At 42.2% G+C, this 23,786-nt stretch overlaps 1 protein-coding gene across 1 annotated transcript; it reads left to right on the top strand.

Moving 5' to 3' along the window:
• Positions 1-13,045: 13,045 nt before the first annotated feature.
• On the top strand, positions 13,046-22,532 carry dact1 (dishevelled-binding antagonist of beta-catenin 1). The gene is made up of 4 exons (XM_023994097.2): positions 13,046-13,781; positions 16,016-16,145; positions 17,213-17,368; positions 18,298-22,532. Exons 1-4 carry the CDS (start codon positions 13,437-13,439, stop codon positions 20,319-20,321), a joined length of 2,655 nt encoding a protein of 884 aa, XP_023849865.1. The 5' UTR covers positions 13,046-13,436; the 3' UTR covers positions 20,322-22,532.
• The last annotated feature ends 1,254 nt before the right edge of the window (positions 22,533-23,786 follow it).

Genomic DNA, 23,786 nt, shown 5'->3' with positions numbered 1-23,786 from the left:
AGAGCAACAATGGCTCAGCCGCGAAGTGGTAGGCCACACAAGCTCACAGAACGGGACCGCCCGTTGTGGCTGAAATAGGAGTGTCCACATAGTTTTGTATATATAGTGTATGTTGATGTTGGAGATGATGAATATGAAGTTGAAATATCCCTTTAAGGCCACAGGAGACAATAGAAAGTCTGTGTATCATATTTACTAGAACGATAAGTGAGATTGTTTAGTTTCTTTTGAGGAAAGTTAGTGATAATATTTGACTAGTTTTAAAATATTACGATTGGTTGAGTTTTGTGTTTCTTAGCTTTTATAACGTGAATTGTCAAATTCACGTCATGAATGTCATCTTATGTACATCAGGGAAGTATGCCCATTTATGCTTAATTCTAAGGAATCTTTCTGATGTTTTCCACGACAAGAAACTGATTTTCTATGGCTCTCTGTGGGATCTTAGTGAATGTGCCCTTGTGTGCATGACGGTGATTGATATGTTAAATGTTACACATAATAACTGGAGCTACTGTGCAGAGCGTTACACAAGTTATGGGATTCATTTCCATCCAGTATACTCTCTAGATCTATTTGATGGAAGCTGAGCACATAGACCCTGTTCACTACGATGCTTTTACTACCATTGTACGACACAGCAGATATTCAAATGTTTTGAACTATGTCATGTGAAGAGGGTTATATACTGTACATGTATGACACACATGGCTTTATACTGTTGATGTGCTGTGGGTCATTTGTGGGCAGCAGTCCTTTTGCATTTCCTATAACCCAGTGGCGTGCCGTGGGCCTGGGGCCTAGGCCTTCAGTGAGGTACTACACAGTCCCACCCGAATGAATCCATAACCAGGCGTTGCGTCACCTTGAAATTGACAAATTTACATTTTTGGGTAAACAGTGTTTACCCAAAAACATGACACAAACAATGAGTCTTTTCAATATTTCCCTTCACCTTTTCATTGTGCAGCTCCGTTGCCCTGCGTGCTTGTTAGTTGAGCTGTAGATCCATTCCGGTGTCCCCAAAAGTTTTCAAAAGCACAATTGCTTGTAAGTGCCCAGCCGTACTTKGSTGTCTCGTTGCTGCCTTGGTTAGATAACTCAAGTGTGCAAAGCCAGTGTGGCTCCAAACACCAAATCGATCACTTGCAAATAATAGGCATTCCCAGCAGTACAGTTTGCAGTGCTTCTCGGTATCTGTGGAGCGAACCAGTAAAACCCGATGTCTGTTCAATCCGACGTCTGTTGCGGCCATAAACAATTGACAGCGAAGCAGCCTTGGTGGAAGTTAGGGCATTCATCATTCCTGCGCTACACGGAGCAGAGCTGTTGTGTGACAGGCTTTGTGGCGTCGGGCGACCTCTCCTTACAATGTCTAACTTTTCTTGAAAAGTTCGTCTTGAGAATGGCGTTATAATTATATCCTCGACCAAATCGATATCTTCTCCTCCTTCCGCCATTGTGGGTTCAAAAAACAGTTTAGGTAGTACGCAAATTAATTCGTTTATCAAATTCAGTTTCCTAGATCTGCATAGACCTGCCCATAGGACCTGCCTCTCAATATTGGTAATCCAATCAAAAGACGTGGACGCCCTACGCCTGCTAGCTGGCTCCTGTGTAACACTGGAGCCAGCCAGCAGGCGTACAATAGCCAACTCTAAAGCTGATTGGTTGACACAAAATTTTAATTTCCATTCACTTTAAGCTACAAGCGCCTGCACTGTTGATTCTGAAGGCCTAAGAGCAGATTTTAGACCCCTGGCAACACATGATGGCTGAATATGATTGGATAAAAGATCTAACATAAAGACCAGCCCTCCAAATCTCAACCTGGGGCTGGAAGCAGTGCAACCAAGAGGAAAGCTATGAAATGAAGAGTATAACTCTTACTCTGGGGAATAATTTAATACATATTTGTGGGAAAATATATTTTAAAAAAAATTATATTCTGATGATGTTTAGGCCAGCAGAGAAGGCCTTGCAGGCCCTGACGGCCCACCACTGCTATAACCTCACTATCAATGTCCATTCTGTAGTGCAGTGGCCAGTGCATAGAGTCTCTGCTCTCAATGGATGAAAACCCCTGTTTATAGGAGCCAGACCAGACACCAAACCAGCCGCCATTCGAGACTACGAGTCATCACTGAACCTCTATTTTATTTCCTGGCCATCTCCTTCACCTCCATTTTAGCACTTGAATGCCAAGTCTGGTCTGATGACGCATGATATAGTCTGATACAGGCAGTGAGTGGTGCAATAGCAGTTAATGAGCAGCCAAATGCCTCGGAGGAACTGTGCACCGCGGTGAAATGAGGGCACAGCCGCTTGTTCATCTATCTATTGTATGCCACTCTGAGCACTGCGTTTTAATTGCAAACAAATCACCCGGACGGATAACTCGGACAGAGGTCGGTGTGGGAGGAGAGGAGGCTGATGATGATGAGGCATTGCCATGACGACAGCATCGGTGGCGGTGGAACTTTGCCGTGGCAACGCTGGAAAGATTAAGAGAACAGAAACACAACACTTCTCATCCCAGCTCAGCTACGCTCAGCTGGCTGGATGAGAACGATGATGTTGGCTATTGTTATCGCTCTCTGCTCAGACACAGACACCTTGGCGAAGAACCAAGACTGCATTTCCTTGGAGATGTTTTATTCTGTTTTGCCTTAAAGATATAGAGGTAAATGTTGAAAGTCCAGACAGAGTCTTAAGGTAAAATACTGGTTTTATGTGCAATTTTAAAGCAGCATCAATGCCCAGAATTCTGGGAACTCTTTTGCATAATTGCCTCTGAGGAATTGACCAAAAATTACAAACATATTCAGATCCTGCACATACAAACATTCACCTTGATCTTCAATGGCAAAATAATTAATTTAATTCATGATTCATCAGTGTGTTAGACTATTGAAAGTGTAAAACCTATTCAATTTTACTACTGAGGCTGTGACTATAGAGCGCATTGCGTCCTGTTCTGTTGGGGTAATCAGGGATCCGGAGCCTCAGGTGGACAAGATCGTATAATTCAGTTTCTGTTGATTAAATAAACACGGACTCAAATGCGTCCTGTAACTGTCACAGAGAGAGTTGCCAAAGTCATCTCCCCAACAGAGATTCTCATCCCCTGCTAGCAGCATAAGACTGAGTTATCTGAGTCGTTTGTTAAGATGATATCAGTGACAGTTACTGGCTAAAATTTACACTTTACGCAAAAATTCTGTCTCTGTGAAGCAAGCCTGTTTTTCACCTCTTGTTTGTTTTTGTACTGGTAATGCTTTTAAAGGGATGTTCCATTCTGGGACTGGAGTAATATACTAAAGCCAAAGTAAGTGTAAAAACAAGGAAACATCCCTTTAAGAAGAGGGAGCACACCAAAAGCCAGGAACTGCAGCCCAGGAACTCCAACTCCAGTTTCATCCAGCCCAGATGTGCCTTACAAGACCAAACCTGCAAAGTCACCACTGTTATGTGGACTCTCAAGTGACACTTCCTCATTGACATTGGCATATGCTTTCTGATCAAAAATATTGCAATTCATTGGGAATAGGGTGCCTTTTGGGACACCGCCATGGTCAATTTGAGATTAGTGAACGGCAGCAGATGGAGATGTACAGTTGAAGTCGGCAGTTTACACACACTTAGGTTAGAGTCATTAAAACTCGTTTTTCAACCACTCCACAAATTTCTTGTTAACAAACTATAGTTTTGACAAATTGGTTAGGACTTCTACTTTGTGCATGACACAATTCATTTTTCCAACAATTGTTTACAGACAAATTATTTCACTTATACTTCACTGTATCACAATTCCAGTGGGTCAGAAGTTTACATTCACTAAGTTGACTGTGCCTTTAAACAGCTTGGAAAATTCCAGAAAATGATTTCATGGCTTTAGAAGCTTCTGATAGGCTAATTGACATCATTTGAGTCAATTGGAGGTGTAACTGTGGATGTATTTCAAGGCCTACCTTCAAACTCAGTGCCTCTTTTCTTGACATCGTGGGAAAATCAAAAGAAATCAGCCAAGACCTCAGAAAAGAAATTGGAGACCTCCACAAGTCTGGTTCATCCTTGGGAGCAATTTCCAAACTCCTGAAGGTACCACGTTCATCTGTACAAACAATAGTACATAAGTATAAACACCATGGGACCACGCAGCCGTCATACCACTCAGGAAGGAGACGCATTCTGTCTCCTAGAGATGAACGTACTTTGGTGCGAAAAGTGCAAATCAATCCCAGAACAACAGCGAAGGACCTTGTGAAGATGGAGGAAACAAGTACAAAAGTATCTATATCCACAGTAAAACAAGTCCTTAATCGACATAACCTGAAAGGCCGCTTAGCAAGGAAGAAGCCACTGCTCCAAAACCGCCATAAAAAAACTGACTACGGTTTGCAACTGCACATGGGGACAAAGATCGTACTTTTTGGAGAAATGTCCTCTGGTCTGATGAAACAAAAATAGAACTGTTTGGCCATAATAACCATTGTTATGTTTGGAGGAAAAAGGGGGAGGCTTGCAAGCCAAAGAACATTATCCCAATCGTGAAGCACGGGGGTGGCAGCATCATGTTGTGGGGGTGCTTTGCTGCAGGAGGGACTGGTGCACTTCACAAAATAGATTGCATCATGAGGATGGAAAATTATGTGGCCCTCAATCCCATAGAAAATTTGGGGGCAGAACTGAAAAAGCATGTGCTAGCAAGGAGGCCTACAAACCTGACTCAGTTACACCAGCTCTGTCAGGAGGAATGGGCCAAAATTCACCCAACTTATTGTGGGAAGCTTGTGGAAGGCTACCCGAAACGTTTGACCCAAGTTAAACAATTTAAAGGCAATGCTACCAAATACTATTTTTAGTAGGATTAAATGTCAGGAATTGTGAAAAACTGAGTTTAAATGTATTTGGCTAAAGTGTATGTAAACTTCCGACTTCAACTGTAGCTAATTAGGTGTGTTTAGCTCAGTGGCGACCCGTCATTCAGGGCCTGTTTCAGGGCCCGGGGCCCGTCATTCACCTGTTTTGAGCCCACATTTTTTGCAAAAATATAAATATGTGTATCATTAAGTTAATAAAGCTGCATACACACATGGTCTCTTTTTTGTTTTCTTGAATAAGGCAGCTCCAATATGCAGGTGTTTCAGCCTAATTCAGTGCTTTCTGTGGTGGTGGGGCGAGTCAGCAGAAAATAGGAGCATTGCGCCGTGATTGGCTCAGTGTTCTGTCACTCATGGGGACGTACGTCATCGCCAAGTTTAAGTCCATAGTAAGGGTAGACATCCAAAATTTCTGCCCTTTGGGTCCTGACAGAGTTATATTACAAGTGTCCTTCCAAGAAGGCTCAAGGTCATTGGCCACAGATAAAATTACGTCAAATCACATTATATGTACAGTAGCTTTGACTGGACTGATCATGTCAACATCTTACTTTCAAAGTCTTAGCTATTAGTCATCATCATGAATCAAGTCAACAATCTACTGGCAAATCCCTTTTAATCCTTGTCATATGGAGAAAAATAATTAAGAGAAATTATACATAAAACGTTTCGGTGCTCATGGGCCTTTACACAACAAGTTGGAAATCGCAAATTCAACAATGAGTCGTTTGGAAGGAGTCAATGGCAAACTGCAAGCATTGCAAAGCAAACACTAACGTTAGCCTGCTATTCTAAGGAGTGGCTGTGTTTTTTTCCAGAGTTCCCACCATAAATCCAGAGAATGCCAGAATTTGATGACAAAGTTTGATGACAAAATGGCCTATTTATTGCCCTACCTCTCTTATCCTACCTCATTTGCACATGCTGTATATAGATTTTTTTCTACTGTATTATTGATTGTATGTTTGTTTATTCCATGTGTAACTCTGTGTTGTTGTATGTGTCGAACTGCTTTGCTTTATCTTGGCCAGGTCGCAGTTGTAAATGAGAACTTGTTCTCAACTAGCCTACCTGGTTAAATAAAGGTGAAATAAAATAAAAAACTCACCAGTGGAAAAGTGACAGCAGTCAGTGCAGCCTTATATACGCTGGCAGCTTTTTACTGCTTTCTGTATATATAGCGGGAAGCCTAAAGTGCTTTTTAATGCTTAGCGAAACTCCACCATAGTTTTGTGGTTAGCAGCTTGTAAAACCCTCATCACTTGCATCTGCTCAGATCAAACTGTTGCCTTGCTTAATTACACTATATAGACATACGCTTCAGAACTGGTTGTGTGTGTTTGGTTTTACTTTCCTTGTGGGGACCAGAAGTGCTCACAAGGATAGTAAAACAGAAAATTCAGACAAGTGAGGATATTTCACCAGTCTGCATGAAGGCTTTTTATTTATCCAGGCAAGTCAGTTAAGAACAAATTCTTATTTACAATGTCGGCCTACCGGGGAACAGTGGATTAACTGCCTTGTTCAGGGGCAGAACAACAGATGTTTACCTTGTCAGCTCTGGGATTCGATCTAACAACCTTTCGGTTACTTTCGGCCCAACACTCTAACCACTAGGCTACCTGCCGTTTAGGGTTACAATTATAGTTAGGGTTAGAATTAGGGATTTGTTTAGTTTTAGAGTTACGGTTTTGAGGTTAGGGTTAGGTTAAGGGCTAGGTAAAATAGGATTTTGAATCAGAATCAATTGTTTGATCCCCACAAGGATTGTAAAACAAACGTGTGTGTGTGTGCTGTGTACAATGCCAATTACCTCAGCCTCATGGTAAATACTCAGAAGACCCTTTAAATACTCAGAGGACCCTGGAGTAGTCCCCCCTGGCCCCACACACTCCAGCACGCACCATCACAAGCACACGAGCACACACACACACACACACACACACACACCACATATTACTTAACCATGAAAAGTATTGGAGGTGGACAGTAAAAAGGTGCTGGAGAACTGCTTGGCTGGCTGGCCACAGTGCACACGTGTGTGTGTGTGAAAGTATTTTCTCTCTAGGACAATAAGCGGTCTGCCATCAACATGATCTCTTCCGATTTGACCAATTTGACTTCAGATTCTAACGTTTATCCACGTTTATCCATACGTAAAATGTTGAAGTTGCTCCAAACGTCAAATTTCGAAGTGTCTTTAACACCCTGGGTTGACTCCTGCTCAGCATCATTCTGTTTCTTCAAACGTCAACTTTCGAAGTTGTTAACTTTTTTAGTTAATAGTTAAAGTTTTTGATAGGGTTAAAACATGAAGTTTAGGCATTCATTCCAAATGGTTAAGGTAAGGGTTAAGGTTTAGGATAGGGTTAAACAAAAAAAGTTTAAAAACAATTGTCTACCACTGGAATTGAACACGCAACCTTCAGATCCGGAGTCATGGGTAATCCCAGTGGTAGACAATATACATTTAAAAAAAAATGTAATCCCATGTCTACCACTGGGATTGAACGCATAACATTTGGATTCCGGAGGCATGGGATTAAATCCATCCACAACGCCCTAGCAAAACCCAAGCCTACTTGATGGTGATAGTGCCCCTAGTGGCAACAGTCAATCTTGAGTCATCTGCCTGCTGCCATTGCGATGCTTTCTGAAAGGAACACTTTATGATGGGCATGTTTACCTTTCTGTCTTTTTGTTTAATTTGGTTTGATCCAAGGCTTGTCGGCACGAGTTAATTCATACAGTGGAACCATTGTGAAAAGTAAGCGTTTGTGTGGTAAGAGGAAGTAGGAGTGGACACATTTTTATAATCATAGTAGTAACTACAGTTGGCAACAAGCAGCTTAGCTCACTCACAAATCTACTTCCACAGGGCTGTTTTAACTAGGACATTGTGTTCAACTGTGGATTTGGAATTGATGATCTGATCGGGGTCATGTTAAATTGATGATTGAACTATTTCTCTCTCTTTCTTTTCGCTCTTTCTCTCCTAGCACCATCAACACTTTAGCTATTTTAACACTTTAATAATTCAATTGTATAAACATTAGTTGACAGACATCAGGTCAGATTTGATCACTATTAATGTTTTTTGACATCTTACTGCACCCATGTTAAACAGCTGTAGCATGAGTGACATTTCAAGCAGGAAAACACACACCAAACACTGCCTGCCTGCGACCGCCAAGCAAGGTGAACTGAACTTGATCATAGCCCGAGGGCCTGTAGGTCTGAATACAGGCTGTAGTCCTGTGAAAGTCTCATTATTTAACGCGGAAGCTTGTGCCTCCTCTCTCCTGAATGGGAAATGAGTCTTCTTCCAGTCTAAAACACACACACACACACACTCACCTCCACAAGCCTCACACTGAAAACTAGACACTGTGTTCAATTATGATAACATTCAGAATGAATGAATGAGGAGACCGCAAGCTCAGGAAATAATTTTCTGTGCTGAGATAATGCCATTTATAATTGCTTTATACAGAGACTTGAATTTTAAATATTCATCAGGACTTTACCTTGATAAATGTTGTATTGGGGTTTTTGTAGCCCTTCCTTCCTCCCTCCCTCTCTCTCTCTCTCTCTCTCACAACTTTTTTAAAAATCAGTCCTATTTATCAATGGTCATGCTTTTTGTTGGCTTATCAACATTTGACAGTACGTCATACTGTATGTGTGTGATTTCTCAATCAATAATAGGCCTACTGTACAAAGAAAGTCTCTCTATTCAACGGTGGTGTGTTTAGAGCCCCCTGTGCCTCACTGTATGGGATAGAAGGCATGGCAACGCCTTCATGACCTTGACTCACCCTAAGTATTTGTCCAACCAGCATTGGAGAGAGGATCTCATATTGACTTAAAGGACACAACATTAAATTCAAATAAAATGACTTTAGAATTTCACCAACATACATTATGTCCCTTTTTGTAAGAGCGTGTAAGCAGACATTGTTCTTTCAAAACAAATTGGATTTCTAAGAGAGCCGTCACCGCTGGGGTACAGTAATAGTAATCCTCTTGTGACTAAACCTTCACTGTATACTGTGGTGTGCTTTGCTCCGTTTGTACCACAGTATCTGAATTTCAAGCGCCAGCCTTTGATGCATTTAGATGTATTAATTTATTCTGTGTTTTCTCGCCAGGTCTACATAATAGCTTCCTTTTGTTGTTAAATGGGCCTTACAAAATACATGAGGTAATTCATCACTGGCATTAGAGGAGGAGAAACTCGCACACACAAACTCCACTCTCTCTCTGTGTGAACGTGTTTAACTATTCTTGTGGGGACCAGAAGCCCCCACAAGAATAGTAAACAAATAAACATTTGACCAACTGGGGGTATTTTGTTGGTCCCCACAAGGTCAAATGCTATTTCTAGGGGGTTTAGGGTTATGGTTAGAATAGGTGTTAGGGTTAGAATTAGTGTTATGGTTAGAATTAGGTTTAGGGTTAGGAGCTAGGGTTGGTTTTAGGATTAGGGTTAGGAGCTAGGGTTATGTTTGGGGTTAGGGTTAAGGTTAGGTCTTTGGGTTAAGGTTAGGATTATGGTATGAGTGCGGGTTAGGGAAATTAGGATATTGAATGGGACTGAATTGTGTGTCCCCACAAGGTTAGCTGTACAATAATGGTGTGGTTTGTGTGTGTGTGTGGTGTGGTGTGTGTGTGTGTGTGTGTGTGTGTGTGTGTGGTGTGTGTGTGTGTGTGTGTGTGTGTGTGTGTGTGTGTGTGTGTGTGTGTGTGTGTGTGTGTGTGTGTGTGTGTGTGTGTGTGTGTGTGTGTGTGTGTGTGTGTACCTGTGGTACTGTGTGTGTGTGTGTGTGTGTGTGTGTGTGGTGTGTGTACGTGTACCTGTGTACCTGTGTGTGTTACCTTATGTGTGTGTTACCTGTGTGGTAACCTAGTGTGTGTGTACCTGTGTGTGTGTGCGAGTGTGCATGCATGCCTGCGTGTTTAAGAAGCAGGTAATTTGTGTCAGACAGCCCATCTTCTGAAAAGAGCCAGTATGACGGGGGCCATTTTGACAGAGTCATAATAATGATGCTCTCATCGAGGGGCAGCACTCCCATCATCATCAGAGTGCTGCTTGCCTGACATTAATATATGCAAGAACCAGTAGCTGGATTAAAACTCTGGTCCTGTAGGGCTTTATTTCACAGCACTGGGAGCACAGACATCCCAGACCAATTCCTTCTGGCACTGCAAATCATCAAAATCCTTAAAGACCAAATGCAGCTGTTTTTATATCAATATCAAATAATTTATGTGTAACAATTAGGTACCTTACTGTAATTGTTTTCCATTAAAATGGTCAAAAATAGATTTTTTGCAAAAATAACTCTGGGAGTGGTCTGAGTGGGGAGGGAAAACTTAAAACTAGCTGTTATTGGCAGAGAGGTTTGGAACTCTTTTGTTATTGGTCTATTAACCAATCAGGCAAGCCAAAATTCCCGCCCATGCAAACAGGCTGATTGTGTGGATTGTATTTTCAACCAGAAACTATCAGGAATTAACACTGATCTAAAATGTTCACACTTTTACAGTGTTAGTTTCATCAACTGTTGTACAATATGATACAAAACACAGGTAAAACTGAACGTTGACTGAACTGGGCCTTTAAGGAAATGGAACTATGTTTTGCATAATAAGTGGAGCTACTGTACTAATTAAAGTAGAGCTATACTAAAACATATTTGCATGGCAAACCAACCACTCCCGGCAGGTAGCCTAGTGGTTGGAGCGTTGGGCCAGTAACGGAAAGGTTGCTGGATTGACTCCCCGAGCTGACAAGGTAAAAATCTGTCGTTCTGCCCCTGAACAAGGCAGTTAACCCACTGTTCTCCGGTAGGCCGTCATTGTAAATAAGAATTTGTTTTAACGGACTTGCCTAGTTAAATAATGGTTAAATAAGAAAATGTGAATATGGCTGGCAGTCACAGTGACATAGTCTGACATGCTACTGGAGTGTGTTCTTGCTGTTTGCCAATGGGATTTGATTAGAGAGAGCAGCACAAAGGGCCCCACTCCACTGACTGATCTCATTAAGGTGTTTGTATTTATCCCCAGGCTTTCTTTTCCCCTGTTCCTTAAATGGTATTACCCCGCCCCTCTAGAGACACACACTGAACTTATGGTTCAATTGTTGCCAATTCTGAATTGATTCTTCCTTCTTCTTGTCTCTCTCTCGCTCTCTCTTTCTTCTTCAGGCTGCTTGGTTTGTTTGTTTGAGTCCATGTTGGAATGCTAGCTGGATGATGACATGTCGTCCAGAGGATGTTTGTTTAGGACACAAGTTTCTATGTCAAACATCTGTTTTTCATAGAGCTATCCATGAATCCAATTTCCTAAATCCCTTGTCATGTTTAGAGAGAAGGATTACATTTGTGTTTCCCTGAAAACTCCCCCCACAGTTGTGTTTGATATAACCCTGTGCATAACCCTGTGCATAACCCATGTGTGCAATGTATTTTTTTTAAACGGTTGTTTTTATGGTAACTTAATGTCAGTTACATGTAAGTTACTGTAAAAAAAAAAAACAGTATATTACCGTAAATTCCAAATAAACGTTGGTTTAACAGTACATTACTGTAGAGTTGTTTTTACAGTGTGTGTGCACACGCATGTGTGTGTTTGTCCTGACTCCACAAGCAGAAAATCAGTTCAGCTAATATCAAACACAACTGTCTATGAGGTCAACCGTGTGTGCTCTTCTGACTGGGACAGGTTAGAGATGTGTTTCTGTGGTTTTAATTAGCCTGCATGGGAACTCCAGGCTCCTCAACATCTGAGCTAATCCATCAACTATGCAAATCACGATTCCAATTTAGAGAGACTGCATCCGCTAGAGGGGCTTTTCTTCTTCGTCATTATCATTCTTTTCAAAATACAGAAAACTGATTCTGTGATTTCATGTTTTGTTGAACAGTTTGATTTATATTTGGACCAACCTGCACCGGGACCCTAATGAACAATGTACAAATTTAGAAAATTAAAGAAAAATAAGTGTTTGTGGGGATAGCAGCTGCTTACATTGCTGTCTAAATTGATATTCTGGGCTTGACTGTATGTTTAAAATTTGCTCACAAAAGATCTTCAGACATGATGTCCTTACCTTTGTGATGGGATGGTATTGAAACCTTCCCTGGGTAAACACACATTATTAGTAAAGATGAAGAATAGTCACCTAAGAGTGATAGGGGCTAGCATTGAAATCCTATATGTTTTATTTCCATGCACACCACTCAGATAAAGAAGGGAATAAAAGACGGTTGGTTGTTTATAAAGGGATAATATTATCTGATAGGCTATATTGACTGGTTGTTATAGCTTCTCTGGTTAATTGTTATTTGCATACACTGTAAACTTTAATGCCGGACTGATTAGGCCTACAACGACCATTACTGAAACATGACTCACCTGTCATTCTTGTGAAGTAAAATGTGTTTTTAAACTTGTTACATATTGATAAACTCTCTCCTTTAAATTGAATGAAAATAGTATGTATTCACAGATCTATCTATAGACAATATAATATTAATATTAATAACAGATAGGGTTAAATGCGCTCCATATGACATAGCCTAGAAGCTGTTCTTCCCTGTGGTTTCTTAACAGAGGAGGGCGCCCTCATCTTTAGTACGTCATTCTCATTGAAAAGAGGCACATCCTTTGCATACTATATATGTCATAATAAACATAACGTAATTGCCTAATGAATTGTTAATAAAACGCAATTAGCTTTTAATTCCATTTGAATTCCAAATCAGATTTGTGTCACACTTTTTCCAAACAGGAAACGGGAAATTGTTCATTAAATAGTTGTTTTAGCATTTATTGTAACGGATTGATTTATAATTCATATGTAGCCTAATCTTTATTCAATAGCCTACAAGGCTCAAAGCAGAATCACAGCTCTCGGGAGTTATTTCTTGCAATTGTTACGCTAATTATATTTAATAAGCACATGTTATCTGTAAAATAAGTGTGAAACTCCAAGTTATTATTATTTTTGTTTTATTATATATCACAGAAAGAGAGAAGAATCGAATTAGGGAGAAGGGGCGAAACGTATATGCGGCAGGCACTAAGACATGTTGCTACCACGGAGAAAGTAGATGGGTCTCTAAAGAGAGAGGTGGTCCAACGCTACTCACCACTATCCTCAGAACGCTGCGACCTGCTTGACAGAGCAATAGCTACACACTCCCTATTTGACATTACACTAAAACTTTGTCGTTTTCCCCATGCAACTTTTTTCGATTTCTTCAAACTGAAAAGCACTGAGATTTGTTGTTTTATCTTGGAGGCCCGGATACTGTTTGGACAACAAAAAGGACTGCTTTTACGCACGCAATTTGTGCCAGGATAGCTGCTTCAAAAGACAGAATTTATGGACAAGTAATTTAGTGGTCGGTAAGGTTAGACCGTGGTATGTGCGTCCACAGGTCAACGTTTTTGATGCACAGCATGATTTTCTAAACTCTTCACAGTGAATTTATGTGGCCCGCTGTTGCCAGTTATATGTTGTAAATCATTGTCGCTTGTTGGATGGATACAATGAAACAAACGGCTGCTGGTGCAGAAATGCTGGTCTCCAAGGATTACACATTACAGATGCGGGATAGGAGAGAATGCGATACGCGCTCCAGGGAAATAGAGGAAGAGTTGGGTCGTGTGCGAACTCGGGAGCGATTGGAAGCCACTCTAGCGGGTCTTGGAGAGCTGGAATATTTGCGACAGCGGCAGGATTTACTGGTCAGAAATGTGTTGAATCGCCAAGAGGACTCTATATCACCAGGAGAAGATCCAATGTGCGTTACGCACGAGGAGAATTACTTGAACTCGGAGGAAAAACTTTTAGAAGAAAACATTTTATTGTTAAGAAAACAACTGGTATGTAGACTTAATAAAAATGTAATTTCTTTACTCCCGCTGTGTTTTGGATAACATTAATATTTGATTAATTTGGGTCCGCTATTTTGGATACATTTCAAACGATGTCGTGAAATACAACCGTCACTCTTAATGTTGTTTTGAGTCTATCCATATTGTTCAGCCAGCGGTCTATTTTCTGACCCAGTCGCAGCTCCATGGACGCACGTCCAGGGAATAGCAGTACATAGCCCAGCCTACTGATAATAACCGTTGGACACGTTGAGTTTGTGCTTCCTCAGGACAGGCGCAAATCTGTCGAAGGATGAGGTAGATGTCTAGTATGATACAAGAATAAAATAAATGCCTGTAAATGTGATTCCCAGATTACTTTCCAGGCAGCTTTATTTGTTCATTTTGGGCCTTTAATAGCATTACCACCTCTATCCTTATTTCACTCACAGTTCAAATCAAGAGAAGTCTGTTTCAAATTGTAGGCTAATGTTGTAAAAGTTCAATGGAACATTATTTACCATTTACAATAAATGAACGATTACGTTATTAGATATGTCATCGTATCACAATGCAAGCAGGTTCACTAGTTGGGCGTCTAAAGGAAAATATGTTGGTTCCCAGAGAATGAAATGGAGGTAATAGCAGGATGGCTATTAGAAAATAATGAGTGTTATTTAAATGTAACTTCATGACGGGAGAAGGTCTGTGAGGGGGTCCAGCCTCTTGAATGAGATTTACTGATGAGTTACAATGGAAACTGAAATGAACTTTTACAAGCAGATCTACCACACCCTGTTGCTGTTAAAGGATGCCGGGTAATTATGTGCTGGTCGTTTAAGATTAGGCCAATTAAACAGACCAAAACACACCTGGGTTCAATTAGGCAGAAAGACAGTTAGGGAAGTCGTGAATGTTGTGTTTTTTTATTTATATATATATATATATATCTCCTTACCTCTTTGATTTAATGTAGGCCTAAATTAAATCATATTTGTTTTCAACCTCATTCTATCATTTCAGACCATTTCACACTCAGCCTGTCAACCCAGTACGTGGATAGTGTTATTCACTAAAACAAACATTGTGCCTGCCTCTGCTTTTTGAAAATGGTACATTGTGTGGAAATAGTCTCTGAAGCCATAGCATGTTTGGAGCACATTAATCACCCTCTGCCTCTTGTCACCAGGCCTGGCTTTATGACCTGCTAGTCTGCTGCAGCTCTGCTCTGTAGGAAGTGCTGCAGCTTGATATAGCCTGGAATCTGTGTGTATGTTGCATTACTGGCCTCAGTCATGGCTCAAATAGTATAACTGTATATGTATAATGCACAGGGGATAGCTAGACCTACTGAGATGGCTAGCAGGTACTTGGGAGAAATGTAGCCTATGTCTGTGGTCTGCAAGCCACATAATTGTCACAAATGTAGTGAATTTAAATGGGGTCTGACTGTCACTAAGCCTTCAGGTTTGACATTTGCAGTTGGTCTTTGAATTCAAACCACACTCGAGAGCAGAATGGCGGAATGTAAACCACCACATGATCTGGTTGTTGTCATGTGGCTGGGCTGTTCCACATAACCCGCATGTTTTTAAGGGAGGAATTGTTTATCTCCCATGATGTGATTCTAATTTAGTATGCGATATTAATGGGTTCTGATAGGGCAACACAGTCTCGCTAAGATGTTAGCCCTACTTTAGGTAACCAACATGCAAGGCTATGGATTTAATCAGAAATGGAACCAAAAATAGGAGGCGAAACATGCTGTTTCTTGTCAGTGGCAATATAGAACAACGCTGAATTGGATTGAGCTGTAGATGTCATAGACATACCCATGTCCCAGATCAGTCTGTGCTCTTGCCAACTCAGTCATGGATCGGCAGGTAGCCTAGTGGTTAGAGCGTTGGACTAGTAACCAAAGTTGCAAGATCGAATCCCCGAGCTGACGAGGTAAAAATCTGTCATTCTGACCCTGAACAAGGCAGTTAACCCACTGTTCCTAGGCCGTCATTGAAAATAAGAATTTGTTCTTAACTGACTTGCCTAGTTAAATAAAGGTATAAAAAAAAAAACTCCATTGTTCATTGTCAAGTCAAACGTGGCATGTTTGGTTTGGAATGACAAGGAGTTGGCATGATGGCAAAAATAGATGGGAACTCAGGCTAACAGATATAGCTACATGGGAACCAAATGTCACTCTACAACTGTAACTAACTCTATTGTCTGTGTGTGTTTCCCTCCAGAACTGTCTGAGAAAGAGAGATGCTGGTCTGATCAATCAGCTGCAGGAGCTGGACAGGCAGATCAGTGACCTCCGATTGGACACGGAGGCATCACATGAGCAAGTGGAGACAGACAGCCGCCCAAGCTCGGGTTAGTCTAGTTCTACAATAGAATTAGAATGGATTCTGAGGGGTTCTACCTCCAGAATGTTACCCTGTGGAAAGTAGACATTATCAGTAGGATCTGTCAATTGTGAGTCAGTTCCACTTAAGCAATTGAGGATACTGCAGAATGTGTAATTCCCCCAAAGGTAGGGTTCAAATAAACACGAACATGACATAGAAGTGACTGGCAATGCTACGTTTTTGGTCACACTTTATTTGAATAGTCCAGATAGTTCATATGTAGATGCTCTACAGTAAATACTATCTGTTGAGAAGCAACTGCTTGTTAGGTTTAGAGCTAGGTTTAGGGTTAGTATATCATTTGTTGCACTGTTACTGATAGTGTGTAGATGGTCTGTAGAGCGTCTACAGATGGACTATCCAAATAAAGTGTTAACCAGTTTTATTTTTTGTATATTTTTAATAAATAATAAATCTGACAGAGAAGTGTTTATCTAACCCATTGTTTAGACTACTAATATGGTAACACTCAGTCCGTGAGCTGTGGCTGGTACTGTATCCCCTTATTAGTTGTATACATTCCACATTCCTTATGTACGAGGTCACTTTGGAAAGTGTGACATAGTGGATCTTACTACAGAACATTCTGTACTGTCCATGTACAGCATATTATTGGAGATTGTGGATTTTAATATATTTTGTTCTGCAAACTGTTCACAACTAAGTTCAGATCTGTCTGAAGTTTTTTTCCCAATGTGTATGGAATCAGCGTTTAACCATTCTACTCCAAAGCTCATTTCATATATGCGTGCCAGAAAATTAGAACAGGTGTAAGGAAGGCTACGCTGCAAATAGAAGAAACGTTACTTGAATCTAGTCTAAACCCTATTTACACCAGCCTTGTTTTAAGTGCCTGAGATTTTCCGCATTAATTCTTTTAATAGCCACAGCCTGACATGTAATAAATTGTTGGATGACAGCTCCCTCCCTGCGGGGTGTAAAATTAACGTGTTAAAAAATGTCCCTTCTGTTTCTCTGCTCTCTTTCTCTCTGCTCTCTTTCTCTCTGCCCTCTCTTCTCTCTGCCCTCTAGGTTTTTACGAGCTGAGCGACGGAGCTTCGGGGTCCCTCTCCAACTCCTCCAACTCGGTGTTCAGTGAGTGTTTGTCCAGCTGTCGCTCCAGCACCTGTTTCTGCAGTCCTCTCGACACATCACTGTGTGCCTCCGAGGGAAGGCTCAAATCTGCAGGTGAGAGAGAGGCCCTTACAGCCCAGCACAGCCCCACAAGGGTTGTGGTGAATTTCATTTTAATTCAGTCAATAAAAAAATACCAAGTTTTTCCTCAGAGCAGCTTTGAGGAGAATTGGAATTTCAGTTCCTGAATTAAAAAGGGGTTGACTCCAACCCTGCAGCACAGCCCAGCACTACGCCTTTGGGCAGGACAGAATCCTGATGTTTGATGTCACGTGGTCTATCTTGGGCGCAACAAGCTGGGCTGAATAATTCTGTTGTCCTTTGCTGTATAAACAACACTTTCCTCCTTTCCCGAAAGACCCCCATCACACCCACCATCCACATAACAGTGTATTTTATTACAGCGCTTCATTCCAGCTGGCCCCAGTTCAACTAATAGTTTCCTTTGTGTTGTTACCAATAGTGGGGTTTGTTGTGGCAATACTTTGCTTCAGTTTCAAACAAATGATAGAGAAAAGAGTGTAAGGAAACACAAATTGGCACCCTTTTCCCTACATAGTGCACTACTTTTGACCAGAGCCCTATGGGCACTATGTAGGAAATGGGGTGTCATTTGGGATACAGAACACTGTCAGTTGCGCTAGATTCCCAGCCAGGCCAGGCAGATGGCTTGGCTCGAACTAACAGCCACGCTATGATGATAAGACGCAAACAAAAGGGCCATTAACACATCTTAACCAACTGCCCCCTTCGTTAGCATATTGAGAGGTTGCATGCTTTGCTTTGCCCACCCTTTCAACACTACTGTAAGCTTCTGTGGGGTGTTATTGTTGAAATGAGGAAATAGTATGGAAACTGGTGGTTTCTGTTTGAATTACTAGTGGTGTCTGTAGTCCGTACTCTTTCTTTACGGTCTGGTTTCCATATGAGATACTAGTGGCGCATCTGTTGTTCTTACTCTTTGTCTTCTGTGTGGTTTTCAGATGAGCTGGGCAGCTGTGCTGAGTGTGAGAACCAGTGTGCGGAGCAGCAGACCATAGGGACGGTTAGGAAGTTGCTCCCCGCTCCCTACTCCCCCTCTACGGATGCCTCTTCCACCACTCAGGACATACAGTCTAAGTACCACTGTGACCTGATCGCCAAGAACGGCAGCGACGTGTACCGCTACCCCAGCCCCCTCCATGCCGTGGCCGTACAGAGCCCCATCTTCTTCCAGTCTCTTGCCGGCCATCTCAAAGAGGACGGGGGGCTATCAAAGAGCAGCGGAGGCGAGGGCTTCGGTGACTGTCAGAAACTGAAGCAGCCGCCGATTCTGGTGCCCCAGAACACTTCTTGGCCTGCCTCCCATGCGCCTACCAGCAAACGACTGGACAATTATATATTCGGCCTGCTTCAGAGGAGGGCTCAGCCCATTAGGATCAATAAGCCGCGGACGAGCATCAGCACAGACCCCTCTAAGAGCATCCTGAGGCAGGGCAGCTTGTGTGTGAGACAGGCTACTGTTGCCCAGCAGCAGCAAGGAAGGACTGCTGCTACTGTTCCTGATCTCAAACCAGCCTGGCAGATGTGTTTACATGCAGGTGGTGCCGGTAACACTGATCCAGGAACAGGCACTTCACAGAGACAGTGGTCAGTAGAGAGCAAAGGGGAACTCCTCTTAGAAAATGGGATGGTGTCCCAGTCTCTGGGCCAACCTCAGAACGGATGTGCCGCAATCGACGGCAGTGACATTCACACCAACAGCCTGGTAAAAAAGAAGGGGTCCATGTCATCAGCCAATAAAGGACTTCCATCGGTGACCGGTCCTCTGTCTAAGGATAACCAAGACTTGGGCACCCCAAATGCCAACTCCTGCCCCAAAGAGAGCAAGCATCCTTATTTCCCTGCTGCTCCAGAGGACATCAGTACTAAACCCCCCCAGACACTCCCTAGAGACCGCACCAAAACATGCACTCCCAAGAAAAGCCCTAAGAGCATCCTGGTCTCTGTCCAGACAGCCCAGACCACTAAGCAAGAGAGGCCCATGCTGGAGCTGGTGAGTCTAGGGTCTTCCTCCCAGAGCCAGGATGAAGGTCAGGGTCACATGGTCAGTGCCCAGTACATCCCTGCCCAGAGGCAAACTGTCAAGCTCCGCAAAGCGGGCAAGAACATCAAGATCGTCAAGGTGAAGAATGCCTCTCTGAAACCACACCGAGGGGTTCACGCACACGCTGAGCCTGTGTCATACGAGGTGACAGGGGGGAGGGAGAAGGGTCACCGATCTGGAGGGTTGAGGAAGTCTTGTCAGCCTGAGGATGTACAACACGTGCACAAAGTCTCCTCCAAGAGGGGGGTGTCCTCCAGGGCCAAACGCACCATACCTGCCTCCATCCCTGAGGGCCGGGTTCTTGAGAAACACACAGCCACAGTGTCCACAACCAGGTCCACTGTGTCCAGGCATCATGGTCACCATGGCAGGGAAGTGGTGGTGGCCAAGCCCAAGTACAAGAGGACAAGCGGACATGACTACAACCGAGGAAGGCTGAAAGCCATCACTGAGGTGCCTTACGACGAGGCCTTTAGGAGAGCCCACCGCAGACAGAAGAGGGAGGTCCTCGGCCAGGTCTCCACCACCACGTACCTACCCTCCAACGTGAAATTTGCCAGCCCTTACGCCTACGTGGCTGGCAGCGACTCGGAGTACTCCGCAGAGTGCGCCTCGCTCTTCCATTCCACCATCGTGGACACCAGTGAGGATGAGCGGAGCAACTACACCACCAACTGCTTCGGGGACAGCGAGTCCAGCCTGAGTGAGGCGGACTTTGTGGGGGAGAGCACCACCAGCAGTGACTCTGAGGAAAGTGGAGGGATGAACTGGCCCCAGTTTTCAGGGCAGGGCACTGGGCATCATGAGTTAACCGCTGCACAGGCTAAGGCCTTCATCAAGATCAAGGCCTCTCACAACCTGAAGAAGAAGATCCTCCGCTTCCGATCGGCGGGCTCGCTAAAACTGATGACGACTGTATGAGGGAGGTACTTCAGGGTGTCAGGCAGGAAGCAGTGACTCAGCCAATCAAATTGGCCACTCTCTCTCTCTGCCCAAGATCAAGTGCCTAGGCAGATTTTTTGATTTACAGAAAGTCTTTAATGAAATCAATCTCAGATGTTTAAGGAAACATTTAATTGGGATGCAAGGATTTGTACAAAATGTCCAGCAGACTCCCTCTCCCTGCACTTTCTGACAAATGTTGGACAAGGTGAAAAGCATCCCCATTTTTAAAGGAGCCCCCATTTTTATTTTGTTGTATGTAGCGGTTTTTGTATTTATTATGGACATTACCCTTGCTGTGGTACATGGCAAAAATCTGTACATGCTTTTAATGTTCTTGGTTTACTTTTTGGATTAAAGATATTTCTAACATAATATATTTGGTTGCTACTTCTTGGACACGTGATACTTTAATTGACTGATTATTTAAAGCAGAGTATTAAGTGTCTGTAAGGAATATTAATGGCTAGATAGACATTATATTCTGATCACTGACAACTGCTGATGATACCATGATAACGCTTTGATATACAGCATCATTTTAAAGTTTGGACACACCTACTCATTCAAGGGTTTTTATTTTTTGACTATTTTCTACATTTTAGAATAATTATGAAAACTATGAAGTAACACATGGAATCATGTAGTAACCAAAAAAGTGTTAAACAAATCAAAATATATTATTTTACGTTCTTCAAAGTAAAGAAGCCACCCTTTGCCTTGACAGCTTTGCACACTCTTGGCATTCTCTCAACCAGCTTCATGTGGTAGGCACCAGGAATATATTTAAATTAACAGGTGTGCCTTGTTAAAAGTTAATTTGTGGAATTCCTTTCTTTCCTTAATGCATTTGAGCCAATCAGTTGTGTTGTGACAAGGTAGGGGTTGTAGCCATATTTGGTAAAAGACCAAGTCCTTATTATGGCAAGAACAGCTCGAATAAGCAAAGAGAAACGACAGTCCATAACTTTAAGACATGAAGGTCAGTCAATCCGGAACATTTCAACAACTTTCAAGTGCTGTCGCAAAAAGCATCAATCGCTATGATGAAACTGGCTCTAATGAGGACTGCCACAGGAAAGGAAGACCTAGAGTTACCACTGCTGCAAAGGATAAGTTCCTCAGAAATTGCAGCCAAAATAAATGCTTCAGAGTTCAAGTAACAGACACATCTCAACATCAACTGCTCAAAAGAAACTGCGTGAATCAGGCCTTCATGGTCAATATTGCTGCAAAGAAATCACTACTGCAGGACACTAATAATAAGACGAGAATTGCTGTCCTTTAGTCTGATGACTCCCAATTTGAGGTTTTTGCTTCCAACCACCGTGTCTTTGTGAGATGCAGAGTAGGTGAATGGATGATCTCTGCATGTGTGGTTCCCTCCGTGAAGCATGGAGGAGGTGTGATGGTGCTTTGCTGGTGACACTGTCTGATTTATTGAGAATTCAAGGCACACTTAACCAGCGTGGCTACCACAGCATTCTGCAGCGATACACCATCCCATCAAGGTTTGTGCTTAGTGGGACTATAATTTATTTTTTCAACAGGACAATGACCCAACACACCTCCATGCTGTGTAAGGCCTATTTGAACAAGAAGGAGAGTGATGGAGTGCTGCATCAGATGACCTGGCCTACACACACAATCCCCCGACTTCAACCCAATTGAGATGGTTTGAGATGAGTTGGACCACAGAGTGAAGGAAAAGCAGCCAACAAGTGCTCAGCATACGTGGGAACTCCTTCAAGACTGTTTGAAAAGAATTCCAGGTGAAGTTGGTTGAGAGAATGCCAAGAGTGCAAAGATGTCATCAAGGCAAAGGGTGGCTACTTTGAAGAATCTAAAATCTAAAATATATTTTGATTTGTTTCACACTTTTTTGTTTACATGATTTCATATGTATTATTTCATAGTTTTGATATCTTCACTATTATTCTACAATGTAGAAAACACTCAAAATAAAGAAAAACCCTTGAATGAGTAGGTGTGTCCAACGTTTTGACTGGTACTGTATAATATATACACACATATATATATATACAAGATATGCATGTTGAACTGTTTTACCTTAATTTGTTGTTGATAGCAAGTAGCTGTACATTGCCAATTGTTGTATATAATGTCTATGTATGTTAATATGGGTGTTTAACCGTTTTATGCTTTATTAAATGTCTGCTTTAAAATCAATATTTGGTCATCAACTTCCCTTCTTCAGAATTGTGCACTCACTGGCAAAACGCAGTTTCTCTAGAGCCCCGCAAGGTCGGCGTCGTCCCCCGCCTCCCTAAAATGAAATGGAACGTATCAGCCAGACAGCCACTCAAAGTATAGACCACCAATCGCTGTCCATGGTGCTGAAAGTGCGACATGTCTCTGCTATTGCTTGCCTGTCGAATCGATGATAGGCTTTCTGTAGTGCCAGGACATGTATAGCTTTGCTTTAGGTAATGAATAAATGTTTATTGGTAGGCCTATTTGGTCATTTTCTCATGTTTAGTTTAACATTTCAGGAAGCTATACACTGTCGCAATCCTGCCATTTTTAGACTGCTGGCAGGTGGCAATGTAATTACTTGTTCAGTAATTAAAGTTGGAAATTCAAACATTTCAGTTTGTAACATACATTTTCGTTGCAACCGAATACTATCAGCGACCAATATATATTTTTGAATATACAACTGTCCTGTATAGACTACCTGTCTGACCTGAGACATCCTCATGCTCTCTCCCAGCTTGGATAGGAAGTTGTGCATAAAACCAGTCTATTAATGCCAAATAATAGTCAGTCCACCCTGAAAACACTAGCTTACTAGGGATTGTTTCATTATGCAGTGTACTATCTATAGCTATATAACGTATTCAGCTGCTATTTATAAACTTGTTATAAAAAGTACACATCAAATAGCCTAATGAGGAAAAATTCAGACACGTTTTATTGTTGAGCGGGGTTTGTCTGACTAATAGCCTACATAAATATTCAAGGTCAATTAAATCAAATTAAATCCAACTTGAGACTCCCCTGGTGTCCTGAAGTCCTCCTTTTTTGTGTGCAAACGTTTTCACTACAGCCTGTAGGTCCAGGTTGCCGGACAGACTTTTCTATACTCAGTATTGCCAACCAGACAGTCTTTCCTGAGACATTGTGCATTAGACCAAATGTCCATTGCGCTGCACACATTTTACTGCATGCCAAGATATACCAAATATAAGGGACTGTTGATATTGCATCTGTCACAACTCAGGTTCATGAACGAATTGCATCTGTCACAACCAGTATGAACGAAATCGCAAACCACTTTTTTTGTTCAAACCTTCAAGAACTGTTGTCCGCTAAAGATGATAATTTGGCTCTCCAGTATCCACACGACCTGTCCCCAGAGGTTCCTATACAGTTAATCTCTTTCCGTAACGTGTTGAGGCCGGAAATTAAGGACAATGAGAG

This window comes from Salvelinus sp. IW2-2015, linkage group LG9 (assembly GCF_002910315.2).
Source record: "Salvelinus sp. IW2-2015 linkage group LG9, ASM291031v2, whole genome shotgun sequence".
Classification (NCBI taxonomy): Eukaryota; Metazoa; Chordata; class Actinopteri; order Salmoniformes; family Salmonidae; genus Salvelinus; species Salvelinus sp. IW2-2015.
The sequence above is the reverse complement of the archived record's forward strand: the minus strand, read 5'-3'. Positions and strand labels throughout refer to the sequence as shown.

What these genes read in the sequence shown, in the direction of transcription:
- dact1 (XM_023994097.2), top strand. Translation starts at nt 13,437, where the DNA reads ATGGATACAATGAAACAAACGGCTGCTGGTGCAGAAATGCTGGTCTCC. An exon ending in TATTGTTAAGAAAACAACTG is followed by an intron (nt 13,782 to 16,015) that starts GTATGTAGACTT and finishes GTTTCCCTCCAG; the next exon opens with AACTGTCTGAGAAAGAGAGA. An exon ending in GGGAAGGCTCAAATCTGCAG is followed by an intron (nt 17,369 to 18,297) that starts GTGAGAGAGAGG and finishes TGTGGTTTTCAG; the next exon opens with ATGAGCTGGGCAGCTGTGCT.